Source organism: Pelophylax lessonae, assembly GCF_965119305.1.
Source record: "Pelophylax lessonae genome assembly, chromosome: 5".
Taxonomy (NCBI): domain Eukaryota; kingdom Metazoa; phylum Chordata; class Amphibia; order Anura; family Ranidae; genus Pelophylax; species Pelophylax lessonae.
The window spans coordinates 142,944,034-142,957,396 of record NC_138772.1 but is presented as its reverse complement, the minus strand read 5'-3'; the positions used below and the strand labels follow the sequence as shown (position 1 = coordinate 142,957,396).

Below are 13,363 nucleotides of genomic sequence, written 5' to 3'. Positions count from 1 at the left end.
ACATGGCTGACAAACACTATTGTGGATTCTCATGGACTCGGCCACGTCAATTCATAAGCATGCACTCCCGTCATAACCTGTTAAGAGTGAATCCTGTATAATATAGTTCATAAAAACCATAGTTGATGATTATGCTATTCCAGTAAAAGGGAAGATGGCTGCAAAGGAAAATAGCAGCAGTATTTCATGTGGCTCAAGCATAATAGAAAGCTACCAGCCATTATTCCAGTAAAAGGGCAGAGATTTATCAAAATGATAATTCCACTTTACAAACCTATCTCCACCAGTGAATACTGGGGCCTCGGCTGGTTGATCGCACTGCCATAGATCCAGACCAGCGTTCTCTCCAGCGGTAGCCGCTCAGAGCGCCTGCCGTTTTGGAGATCAGGCGAGTGGTATGCAGTCTCCATTTAATGGAAGGTTTCCACAACTACAGATCTTTCCTCAATGTCAGTTAAAGCCATATTCGCTGTGCATAGCGATTACCAGTAAACTGACACTGGGAGACACAATGGCAATTTAAATAACACTTCCTGAAAAATGTCCACAAAAACATTAATAAAATTGCCACAACACCGGAAGAGTCCAGACCATCGATCAATGTCTTTGGAACTCTGAGCGATCATACTCTCTGGACCATTGGACGGATTGTGTTCAAGGTTGTCCAGTGCGCATTCAATCGGACAGTGTCACCGCCGTGGCTTATGTCAATCACCAAGGGGGCACAAGAAGTGTCCTGGTGGCTCTGGAGGTAGCCGGCATTCTAAGGTGTGCAGAACGGTTCATTCCAGCCCTCTCCGCTGTACAGATTCCCGGGGGAGGTGGGGACTAGCAGGGAGATTACCTCAGTTGGCACGTGTTGGACCAAGGGGAGGTATTTCATCAGTTGTGTCTCTGGTGGGGCATCCCTGAGGTGGATCTGTTGGTGTTTCTGCTCAGCAGAAAGGTGCAGAGGTTTGTGACTCAGTCAACGGATCCTCTGGCAGGCGCCTCAGACGAGCTGATGTTCCTGTGGGGGTCAGCATCGTCTGATTTACGCCTTCAACCCTCAAGCCTCTGCCAAGACTTCTACGCAGGATCAAGGCAGAAGGGAATTCCGGTCATCTTAGTGGCTCCAGTTTGGCTTCACTGGGCTTGGTACATCAGTCTGGTGCGGCTGGTCGATGTTCCCTTGAAGCTTCCTCTCGGGGAAGATCTGCTGTCCCAAAGACCAATCTTCAATCCTGCTTTACAGTTGCTGGCTTTGACAGCTTGGCTGTTGAATGCCAGGTGCTGAAGGAAAGAGGTTTATCGGAGTTGGTGATTGCTACAATGTTAAAAGCTAGGAAATCTACTTCTAGGAAGATCTAACATATGTGGAAGACGCACATTGCATGGAGTGTTAACATCATATGTGGAAGACGCACATTGCATGGTGTGAGTCTCTTGAGGTTTATTCTCACACCACCCCGGTTGCTTAGATCTTGACCTTCCTTCGGGGGGGGGGGGGGGGGTAATTGTCCTTGAGTACCATCAAGGGCCAGATGTCGGCTTTGGAGGTCTTCTTCCAATGACCTTTGGCCACACACTCCCTGGTGCGTACCTTTCTTCAAGGTGTCCGACAGTTGGTTCCTCCAGTGCGGTCTCTGCTGCCACCTTGGGACCTCAATTTGGTGCTTTTGGCCCTCCAGAAGCCTCCCTTTAAAAATCTTCAGGGGATTCCCCTGCTTAAGCTGTCCCAGAAGGTGGCCTTTTTGATAGCGATGACCTCTGCATGAAAGGTGTCGGAACTGGTGGAGTTATCCTGTCGTTCACCTTACCTGGTGATTCACAGAGATGAGGTGGTTCTTCGCCCCTGTCAGTCGTTCCTTCCAAAGGTTGTCCTTTGATTTTCATTTGAATGAAGACATTGTGTTGCATTCCCCGTGTCCCAGGCCTAAACATTTGAAGTAAGTTGCCTTGCATGCCTTGGATGTGTCTGGGCAATTGGGGTGTACCTGGCAGCTACTGAGTCTTTCAGGATGTCAGACACCCTATTTGTGCTCACGGATTGGCCTAGTAAAGGGTTGCCTGCTTCCTCTGCGACCATTTCCAGATGGATCAGACAAACAGTGATTCAGGCCTATTCTATCAAGGGCGAGGTTCCTCCTTTCCCTGTCAAGGAAGGCGCACTCTACTACGGCGCTTAGTGCCCCCTGGCCTTCCGTCATCAGGCATCAGTGATGCAGGTTTGCAAGGGGGCCATCTGGTCGTCGGTGCACACTTTCACAAAGTTTTATAAAGTGGATGTGTTGGTGCTTCTTTTGGCCGCAAGGTTTTGCAGGCTGCTGAGAGGACCTGATCCTCTTTGAAGGTGTATTTTTTTTTTTTTCAAATGGGCTCCAGTTTTGGTTGAGCTCCTGTTACCCGAATGGCTACTGTTTAGCCTTGGGATTTTTTTTTAGCTGTTCCCACTCATGTTTAACACTGTTGTGTCCGTCGAACGAAAGGAAATGGGATTTTTGACTTGCGGTAAAATCCATTTCTCTGATGTCCATTGACGGACACAGCACCCACCCCTCTCTGGAATTGTAATTCTTCTGACACTGCTTGTAACTAAACTGAGTGCCTATAGCAGAGAGTATGTATACCCCCTGGGACTGGCCATGGGCGTAGCCAGACTTTTTTTTTTTCTGCCTAGTGTCCTACTCCTGTAGGGGGCAGTATAACCCAAAGTATTTTTTTTTTCTTTGACACTTAATATAATTTAGCGCTACACGTTTATTTACATTATCTTTATGGAGTTCTAATATAGTTCTGTGTGAGCTGCTTATTTTTTATCACCATTTTGATCTATCACATTATTTCAACATAATTAGCACAGAAATTCCCTGGTTGTGTATAGTATGACCCAATGGTTATGGAGATCAGAAGCTGTGTTAGTCGATGAACATCAGAGAAATGGATTTTACACTAAGCCAAAAATCAATTTTTTATTGTATCCTACAGATGTAGCTGTACATTACAAGGTATCCGCTAGTGTTTATGTAGTAAGACCTTTACATTCTGTTATCTGGAACGACCTCATTGCATTTCAGGGTTTAGTGCAGCCTTTGATTGGTATTGTGGTGCTTTAAATACTTCAGGTGAATTTTCATTTTCAGGTGATGCGGAGTGTTGGGACAGAGTGATTTGAGGTTAACTATAGAGGGGTGCTTGCTAAGGCTGGCTATTAAAGCAGAATTTCAGTTATTTTTTTCATTGGTCCAGCTATGCATATAACATGCATATTCCATACCTGGCCTATCCCTGTGGAAATGGGAGTACCACTGTAGTTATTGCTGCTACATCGATCCTTCATGTCTTCAAGTTAAAGGTTGACCTGTTCAAAAGTAACTACAGGGGGTTGTTAACACGCCACAGGTGCCATTTAGATCGCTTGCAGTTTTTGCCATGCAAAGCATTCTCTGGTTGAGGTAAAGAGAATTTAGAGTTTTGTGATCAGTGCCCATCCCAAGTGGTCGATCTTATTCCAATGCAGTAGGGCATCTGCTAGGCTCAGAACCTGGAATAGTGGGGATTACTGTAGTAGCAACTACCTACTATAGGGATTCTCTTTCACAAGGATCTGCCAGACAATGCATAGTCCAAGCTGCACCAATGTAAAAATGCAAAAATAATTCACTCCTGGTTTTAACAAAAAATAAAAAATCATTCCCAAATGGCAGTGAAACTATTTGATGTGGTCTTATGAAGTGACTAAAATTAAATTTTCTTTTCTTTTTTTTTTTAGATATGGTTTTGTCTCCTTTTATGATGACATTGACATTCAGAAGATTGTAGATGTAAGTTTTTATAGATATTGGTAAATATTTGCCTGCATTAAAACACTGGGTACAATCTTGGTGTCAGTCATGTTCATCCACCCCAGACTTGTTCATCCATGTCTTTATTGACCTTGCTTTTGTGCACTGGTCCAAATCATTTGGTGGAGGGGAGATTATGGTGTGAGGTTGTTTTTCAGGAGTTGGGCGTGGCCCCCTAGTTCCAGTGAAGGGAAATCTTAAAGAGGAAGTAAACCCTCCTCTGCAACTTGTACCTATAGGTAAGCCTATGATAAGGCTTACCTATAGGTACTGTAAATATCTCCTAAACATGTACCATTTAGGAGATATTTACCTTACATGCAGCCAGTGACGTCACTGGCGCATGCACTCTGAAGGAACGGCCGCTGGTGCCGTTTCTTCAGAGACCCGTGCCGTGACCCTTGGCTCCCGCGCGCGTGCCGTCACCATCCCGGAAGACGGGCGACTGGACATGTCGCCCGTCATACAGGTAAGCAGGCGGCACGGCGGGGGCTCGTTCTAAGGTAAGTATTTCATAATGAGCTAGTATGCGCTGCATACAAGCTCATTGTGTTTCTCTTTTAGGTAGCAAAAAGAAAAAAACATTTTTTTTCTGGTTTACAACCTCTTTAAGGTGTCAGCATTCCAAGATATTTTGGACAGTTTCATGCGTTTGACTTTGTGGAAACAGTTTGGGGATGGCCCCTTCCTGTTCCAACATAACTGCATCAGCGCACAAAGCAAGGTCTATAAAGACATGGATGAGCAAGTTTGGGGTAGAGGAATTTGACTGGTCTGCGCCTCAACCTGATAGAACATCTTTGAGATGAATAGGAGCCGAGACTGTGAGCCAGGCAGGCTGCCTTGCCCACATCAGTGCTTGACCTCACAAATGAGCTTCTGCAGGAATGGTCAAACATTCCTGAACCTTGTGGACAGCCTTTCCTGAAGAGTTGAAGCTGTTATAGCTGAAAAGGGTGGGCAAACTCCAATATTAAACCCTACGCACTAAGACTGGGATGCCATTAAAGTTCATGTGCGTGTAAAGGCAGGTGTCACAATATTTTTGACAATATAGTGTATTTCACTGATTGCTGTCATTTTGCCTGAAATTGCGATTTGAAAACATTTACCTTCCGAATCTAAAGTTGTGTAGACCAGGAAGTGAATACTATTTGCACTTATAAAATTAGACAGCTGTAAATCTTAGTTTTGCAGAATACCTTAAAGGCTCCTTTCACACGGCCGCTCCGTGTGAAAGGTCCGCTGCGGGACTTTTTTTTTTTCCACGGAGCGGATGACATTTCTGTCATCCGCTCCGTGTGCCCGCATATCATCCCATCCGTTTGCGGATGATATGCGGACCTAATGTAAGTATATGGCACTGCGGATGTCAGCGGATGACACCGCTGACATCCGATTTTCCTTCCTTTCCGTTTTTTACACGGAAGGAAAAATGGGGTTCTGTTCCATTCGTAAAAACGGAACAGAACTGACAGGAGGAAAATCGGGTGTCAGCGGATGGTATTCCGCTGACACCCGCAGTGCCATTCACTTACATTATGTCCGCAGATCATCCGCAAACGGATGGGATGATTTGCGGACACACGGAGCGGCCGTGTGAAAGGACTCTAAATGTTTATAACCAGCAGCAGCCTTTTATTTGGAAATAAGTGGTGCCCTCTACATACATTTTGTCGTAAGTACTCAGATGTAGTTATCCCATTTTTTTGAATGGCTTTATTTACTTTTGCTTTATATTTAAGTCTCAGATCAACTTTCATGGCAAGAGACTAAAGCTTGGACCAGCTATAAGAAAGCAAAGTACATGTGAGTAAATCTCTACTTTGCATTTAAACATATCTTTGGTTCTCCGCAAAGCATTTAACCCTATATTCTGCTTTTAGGTCCGCACATTCAACCAAGAACTGTGGTGCTTAGCACCCAAGTGCCACAATATCAGAGCATGTGGAACACCCCTGTCACTGATGCATATGTTCAGCCTACTCCCATGTTTAGTCCTATGGCATCGTATATTCAGGTTAGAAATTGGCCGGTGTATGTATGTTTACACATCCTGTACTGGGATAGTGTATAGGTGTCTGTTTAAAAATGTTATAATGCACATCCTGTACTGGCGGGGGGGGGGGGGGGGGGGGGTTGGTGTATGAAAATTGTAATACACATCCTGTACTGGGATAGTGTGTGTTTAAAAATGTATTCTAATACACATCCCCTGTACTGGGATAGATTGTATAGGTGAGTTTAAGCACTTGAAGACCAGGCCTATTTCTGGCACTTGTTTACAAGTTAAAATCAGTATTTTTTGCTAGAAAATTGCTTGGTACCTCCAAACATTTTTTATATAAATATATATATCTTTTTTATTTTTTGAGCAGAGACACTAAAGAATAAAATGGAGGTCGTTGCAATATTTTGTCACACTATATTTTCACAGCGGTCTTTCAAATGCAAATTTATTTATTTTTTTTTAAATACACTTCAATTAATTAACCGCTTGCTGACCGCCGCAAGTACATATACTGCGGCGGTCAGCCCCTCACAGGCAGAGTGACGTATCTGTACGGCACTAGCCTGTGAGGCTCTGGGGAGCGAGCGCGCCCCCCGCACCACCCGATGTCCGCCGGTCACTCTGCGATTGTCGGGGGAGAGGATGAAAGGCAGGCAGGCTGTGTAAACAAGCCGCCTGTCATTCTCCCCTGTGTAGAAACACTGATCATACGGTTCTACTATGTAGGACAGTTGATCAGTGTTCCTACAGCTCTAGCCACAGCCAATCACAGTAAGAATCACGCCCCTAGGGACACACAGCCCCTCCCTCTCAAATAAAGTTAACCCCTTCACTGCCAGTGTAATTTTACAGTAACAGCAGCCCTCAAATTTTTCACTCGCCTGCTCGCATTTTGCGAGTGAAAAATTATTGAATGCGAGCGAGGAGAGGAAGAGACAGAACACTGTCTGGACGTGCAGGGGTGGGCAGTGTCCATATCTGTGATGAGGGGGGGCACTAGGAGCTTCTGCCTTCACCTGCCTGACAGGAGTGAATGTCATTCTCCCTCCTGTTATTGCAGCAGCACAATACATGATTTCTGGACTCCTCCGTTCCAGCCACTTATCTCTCCTGCAGCCGTTAATCACTTCTCTTCTTCCAAGCTCCCCTCCCCTGTTGGTTTGGTTTACTCAGCCAGGTTACTTTCTAGGGATGCACCGAAATGAAATTCTTGGCCGAAGCCGAATAATAATGAAATGCTTGGCCGAAGGCCGAATACCGAACGCGGTGTTTCGCATTTTTTCCATTTATTTTGCCAATTTTTTGTCCTCTCTCTTGTCCTCTCTTGTCCTCTCGTGTCTCTCTCTCTCTCTTGTCCTCTCACTCTCTCCCTCTTGTCCTCTCATGTCTCTCTCTCTCTCTCGTCCTCTCATGTCTCTCTCTCCCTAAATGTTACTGTAGGGAATGGGATTCAGTGCACACTGCAGCCTTGTACCATAGGGTTAATGTTAGTGACACTGTAGGGATTGGGAAGGATGCTGGGAATGGAAATCAGGAAGCATGCAGGCAGCCTTGTAAATTTGAATTGCAGATACAGGGCACTGGGCAGGTCAGGGTTAATATGGTAACATCAATTACTCAGTGACAGTCAGTCAGTGTCAGTGTGGACTCGATCAGATTATACAGTGACAGACAGTCTCTCATAGTGGTGGTAGTAGGAGGCTGGAGGTGGACTAGTAGGAGCCTGGAAAGGAGCACAGCCGCATACAGTCATTACTCACTCGTGCACTGCAGCCCGCCCCACACATTCAGTGAGTCTTACTCTCCTCCCTAGTTTTTTCTATGGCACATTCAGGAAGCCAATCACGCCGTGAGTAGCGGCACAGCGGAACCAATCAGGTGTGCAGGCACGCGTGATTGGTTCGCTGTGCAGCTAATCACGGCGTGATTGGCTCCCTGAATGTGCCATTGAAAAAACTAGGGAGGAGAGTAAGACTCACTGAATGTGTGGGGCGGGCTGCAGTGCACGAGTGAGTAATGTATGTATGCTCACCGCTGAAGTGTCCCGGCTTCCCCTGCCTAAAGCCCCGTACACACGTACCGATGGTCGGCTTACAAATGTTCCTCTTTTCTCCCCGGGATGTCGGTGTCTGCTGAAAAGTGCAAAGACAGCACAAGGACAGCACAAGAATTTTGTCCGCCGACTGCAGAAGTGATGTCATGTAATGGTTAACTTTCCCTGTGTTTTCTATTTTCTGAGCATGCCCAGTCTTGCAAATCTGCGGTCTGTCGGCCGAATTGTGTACTGACAGGCGAACAATCGTCCGTTCTGGTGTCGGCATACAAATATTTTCATGTTTGCAAGAAAGACTTTTGTCCGCGGATTGTGCGCAGACATCTGTCGGAGGCACCATACTAACACGCGTACAATCGGCAGATCCTTCGTCCACCGACGTTTGTATGCCGACGATCGGTACGTGTGTACGGGCCTTAACACGGAAGTCTGTGAGTCCTCCTGTCCTCCGAGTCCCTTCCCCCTGCCTATGTAAATATCGTGACCTCGGCGATATGAATATTGCCTACGGCCACAGAACGATAGTCGATATCATATCGACTATCGTTCAGCCCTATTGTTCGGCACAAATTTATTCGGCCTTTTTACTTTTTCGGCTGAACACCGAAAGTGCTTTTTTTGCTATTTTCGGCCGAATAATGTTCGGTTGCCGAACATTCGGTGCATCCCTATTACTTTCACTTTGTCTCCTCACACTTGTCTTTATCTTCCCTGCACAATCGTAAGTCAGCAGCAATTCTTGTACTCCTCTGTTCACATTAACCCTTCATATACTTCTGTCTTTCAGCTCTCCTGAAAATCTGTACAGTGTGTCCTGCAGCCTCTGGTCCCAGCTCTGAGCGTTCCAAGCAGCCATTTAGCTGACCCTGTCCTGTCCTGTCCCAAAATACAGCCTTAGCACTTTCTCTACATTCCTCCACTCTGCTCTTCATTAACATATATTATTACAACCTAGACACACCCCCCCCCCCCCCCCCCCATTCACTCTCTTATCCCTAATAATTGGTGAACTGTGGTTTGGCCAGTGTAATTGTATGTGCGTTTTACCTGGATTTTAGGTGCATTTCTATTGAATTTCTATTACAAAGTGCATTTTCATGAAAGCGCTTTATAGTCCTGCATGCTGCATCTTTGATGCGGCTTCAGAAAATGCACTGTGTAATATAATTCAATTGAAATTCACCTAAAATCCAGGTAAAACGCACATACAATCACACTGTTGTTAATATTTATTTGTGCAACTTCTGCAGTCATGCAAAAACATTTAACAGTGTTATTTTATAAAATAATTTTTGAGGGCACATTTAGGGGCGGGGCAGGGTAGGGGTTAGGTGGGGCATGTAGTGGCGAGTAACCCTTAAGGCCTGGCTAGTAGCTCAGGACTTGAAATTTTGAGCCCTGGTAACAGTGCATATATATAGCACTGATTACTGTAGAAATGTCACTGGTAACCCCAAAAGTGACAAAAATGTCAGTCAAGGGTCCGATCTGTCTGCCCCAATGTCGCAGTACCGCAAAAAAAATCGCAGATCGCCGCCATTACGCGTTTAAAAAAAAAATGACAAAAATCTTTCCCTTTGTTAGTAAACGCGATAACTTTTGCGCAAACCAATCAAAATACGCTTTTTGCGATTTTTTTTTTTTTTTTTACCAAACATATGTAGCATAAAACAAATTGGCCGAAAATGTTAAAAAATTTTGATTTTTCACATTTTTTTGGGGGGCATTTCATATAAAAAAATGTGAAAAATATTGTTATTTTTGCAAAATTGACGCTCTTTTTTTGTTTATAGCGCATGATCAAAAAATCGCACAGGTGATCAAATACCACCAAAAGAAAGCTCGGTTTGTGGGAAAAAAAAGGACGTCAAATTCGTTTAGGTACAGCGTTGCACGACCGCGCAATTGTCCGTTAAAGTCACGCAGTGACGAATCGCAAAATACCCCCTGGTCTTTTAGCAGCCAAATCCTCTGGGTCTTAAGTGGTTAAAAAAAGTAAACAGTAGTTAGCCCAATTTTTTTGTACAATGGGAAGGATGTTACGCCGAGTAAATATATGTAAGATGTCACGCTTTAAAATTGTGCACACTCGTGGAATGGCAACAAAAAATCAACCTAAAAATCTCCATAGGCGATGCTTTAAAACATTTTTTAATGTTCAGAGTTACAGTGGAGGTCTTGTGCTAGTATTATTGCTCTTGCCCGAACGATAGTGACAGTACCTCAAATGTTTGATTTGGACACTGTTTACATTTGTGGGCGCGACTTAAGTATGCGTTTTCTTTGGTACATGAGCACGGAGGGATGAGACGCTTTAAAACTTTTTTTTCTCTTACGTCCTCCGACAGTCGCCGCCATCTTCATATTCGTCACAATGGGGTATTAGACTTTGCTCCGTAGGAGTAGCTAGGCAACAGAATATGTCAATATTAAAGCTTTTAACATATCCCCACCCCAGGGGGTGGTCCCCTCAGTCTATACCCTCCTGTTTCCTGCTTCAGTTTCAATGTCTAGCTTGTCAGGAGTAGCTGGATGTCTCTATGCTGGGGCATTTTGTCTCAGCCTTCTCTCTTTTTTGATTTTATTTGAGTTTTTTCTCTCTTTCTTTAGCTGTTCTTTTTACCAGCAATAGTTAGATCTTCGGATGAAGAGGATAATGCGGGCTGCGTCTCGGGCTGACTCCCCTAGTCGCAGGTTGTGGGTCAGTGGCTTCTCAGCCCGCCAACGAGCGTTCAGTCAGGTACCGCTCCTGAGTTTTCTGAACGACCCATCCCTGTTCCGTGCAGGGATGCTAGGGTGAGGTGGCTACCTCACTGGACGCTGTGCGGTTTCTCAACCCACCTTCTGCTGCGTCCTGGATGCGACTCTCCCTGTCTCATGTACAGCGGCTTGTTCGCCTGTGCGGGTCCCCCACGCCATGTAAGAGGTAAGTGTATTCATGTGGGGACCTGTCTGTCTGGGGGGTGTCAGTCTGGGACTGTGTTACCTTGCCCTGTGTTCACACTATTGATGTTTCCCTATCTCTCACACTGCATGCTGTGGGCTGCAAGGAGGAGGGGCTGTGCTGCACTTCTGTGTCAGTCTGAGTGTGTGAACGGCTGTGTGCTGTGGAACTTGATGCTATCATGTTTGGGGCACATTACAGCGCCGCTGCGGCGGTCCACCATGTTCTTTATAACTATGTGGTGTATTTTTATTCCACCTTCATGAGGTGGGGGAGCGGCGGTTTCGGCGCCAAACGGCGCCATTTTGGCTGTACTCGCTCCGGCCGCATGGTACACATGCATGGCGGCCATTTTCTTGTAGCCTCCCATAGGCTTTAATGGAGCGCCCTGAATATCAGCAATTCCTTTTCTACAGGAGCACCGATCTGGCCAGCAGCAGCAGCGGTCTCTCCAGGTTTTTTCCCTCTATTCTCTGTATTCTTGCCTGAGTATAACTTCTCCCTGTGGGGGTCCCTGGTGTGGGTGTGCTTGTGTGGCGGTGGGCTACGTTCGCAGCGCCTTATTTAAAGGGGCGGTCACCCATTTTATTTTACTCATTTTGGGGCATGGATTCTCAGGAAAGCAAATTTCCTGTCACATTGGTGGGAAGCCAGGGGACTGCGGTTTTCCCCCTCGGGGGGGGGGGGGGATTTGGCTGCGATTGTGGCTAGCCTTGCGACTCAGGTGCAATTGCTGATGGCTGCTCAATCCTCAAAAAGGCCCAGAGTTTTCAATTACCTCTGATTCAGAGGGTGTTGGTGATGGGGCTGCTGTTGCTGGGGTCTCCTTGTCGGGGTCCCGTTCCTCCCTGGTCCTTGTAGGGTCAGAAATGGAGGCTGAGGTTGAGGGGGTTGATATTTCTCCCCCTGGCTCGTCTGAAGAGCTTGCACTCATGGATGAATTGGTTGCTTCTATCAAGCAAACACTGCGTTTACAGGATGAACCTTGTCCTCCTGCTGCCTTGGCGGCTTATGGGACGCAGAAAAGACGCAAAACATCTCAGGTATTTCCCTGCACTGATGATTTACAATGCGCTGTTAAGGAACATTGGCGTAATATACGCAAGCCTTTTGCTATACCAAGTAGGTTTAAGCTGCGCTATCCTTTTACGCCCGCTACTGATGGGCGTTGGTGTGTCCCACCTCCGGTGGATCACGCGATAGCGGTTCTGAATAAGCCCACTGCGATTCCTGCTGAGGATATCCCGGTGTTCCGGGATGCCACGGACAAACGGACGGAGTCCCTTGCCCGTCATGCCTATTCTATTATGAGTTCTATGCTGAAAGCTTTATTTGCTTCACTTATGGCGGCCCAGGCTGTCGCGAGCTGGACGCAGGTGCTTAATCGCGTCCTGGTGGCTGATTCTGCCCTCCAGGCGACTTTGGATATGGTGGATCAAATCCACCAGGGTGTCATGTATTTGTGTGATGCGGACCTGGATATGGTTCCGTTGGCTGCACGTGTACATGGTGTGGCGGTATTGTCTCGCCGTTTTGGTTTGGTTGAAGTGTTGGTCGGTGGACCAATCTTCGCGTAAGACCTTGGCTAATCTGCCCTATGATGGTTCTCGCCTTTTTTGGTGAGTCCCTAGATACGTTAATTAGGGGGATCACGGGTGGTAAGAGCACGCTCTTACCCTAATCCCACAAGGCGAAGACGGCTCCTGGTAAGGAGCCGTGGACTGGTAAGCAGCCAGTCCGGTTCAGCGGCCCACAACAGTGCGGCCTGAAGGGGCGCCCTCACCCGACTCTGGGGTGGGGGGACGCTTGCTCGGTTTCCTTCAGCCATGGCTGTCTCGGGTTCGGGACAGGTGGGTTCAGGAAATCGTTCGATCTGGCTACGAGATCGAGTTTCTCTATAGGCCGAAGCGTAGATTTTTTCCCTCAAATCTTCTACTGTCCCCGGAGCGTTTGCGGGATCTGCATCTAGCGGTGCAGAACCTGAGGGCTCAGGGAGTGGTGGTCCCGGTGCCTCATCGGGACAGGTTTCGGGGGTTCTATTCCAAACTGTTCACCGGGAAGGAGGGCAAGGTACGTCCGATTCTGGACTTAAAGGCGCTGAACCGCTTTGTGCGGGTGCGCAAGTTCTGCATGGAATCTCTGCGGTCGGTGGTGGCTGCCCTGGTTCCGGGGGAGTTCATGGCTTCCATCGACTTGAAGGATGCGTATCTTCACATCCCGAATTTCGAGGGTCACCAGAGGTACCTTCGATTCGCCATAGCGGAGGATCACTACCAATTTGTGGCGTTGCCCTTTGGTCTCGCCTCGGCTCCACGGGTGTTCACCAAGGTGCGGGCACCGGTTTTGGCTTTGTTGAGAGCCCAGGGCGTCTCTGTCCTAGGGTATCTGGACGATATTCTGGTTCGGTCTGCGACCAGCCAGGGTCTGGAGAAGGCTCTGTCCGTTCCGATGCAGTCTCTGCAGGAGTTTGGTTGGACGATAACTTTTCCAAAGTCAGCACTGTGCCCATCGGTTCGTCTCCCTTACCTGGG

General features: G+C 46.9%; 1 protein-coding gene across 1 annotated transcript in view; it reads left to right on the top strand.

Annotated features, from left to right (window-relative positions):
- The window catches only part of DAZL (deleted in azoospermia like), a gene marked incomplete at both ends in the record, with an annotated part of 186,514 nt that overhangs the window by 66,367 nt on the left and 106,784 nt on the right, over window positions 1-13,363 (top strand). Inside the window, 3 exons of the mRNA XM_082258906.1 lie at window positions 3,752-3,803; window positions 5,570-5,633; window positions 5,711-5,844. Coding sequence (XP_082115032.1) covers window positions 3,752-3,803; window positions 5,570-5,633; window positions 5,711-5,844 — 250 coding nt within the window. The remainder of the gene's footprint in view (window positions 1-3,751; window positions 3,804-5,569; window positions 5,634-5,710; window positions 5,845-13,363) is intronic.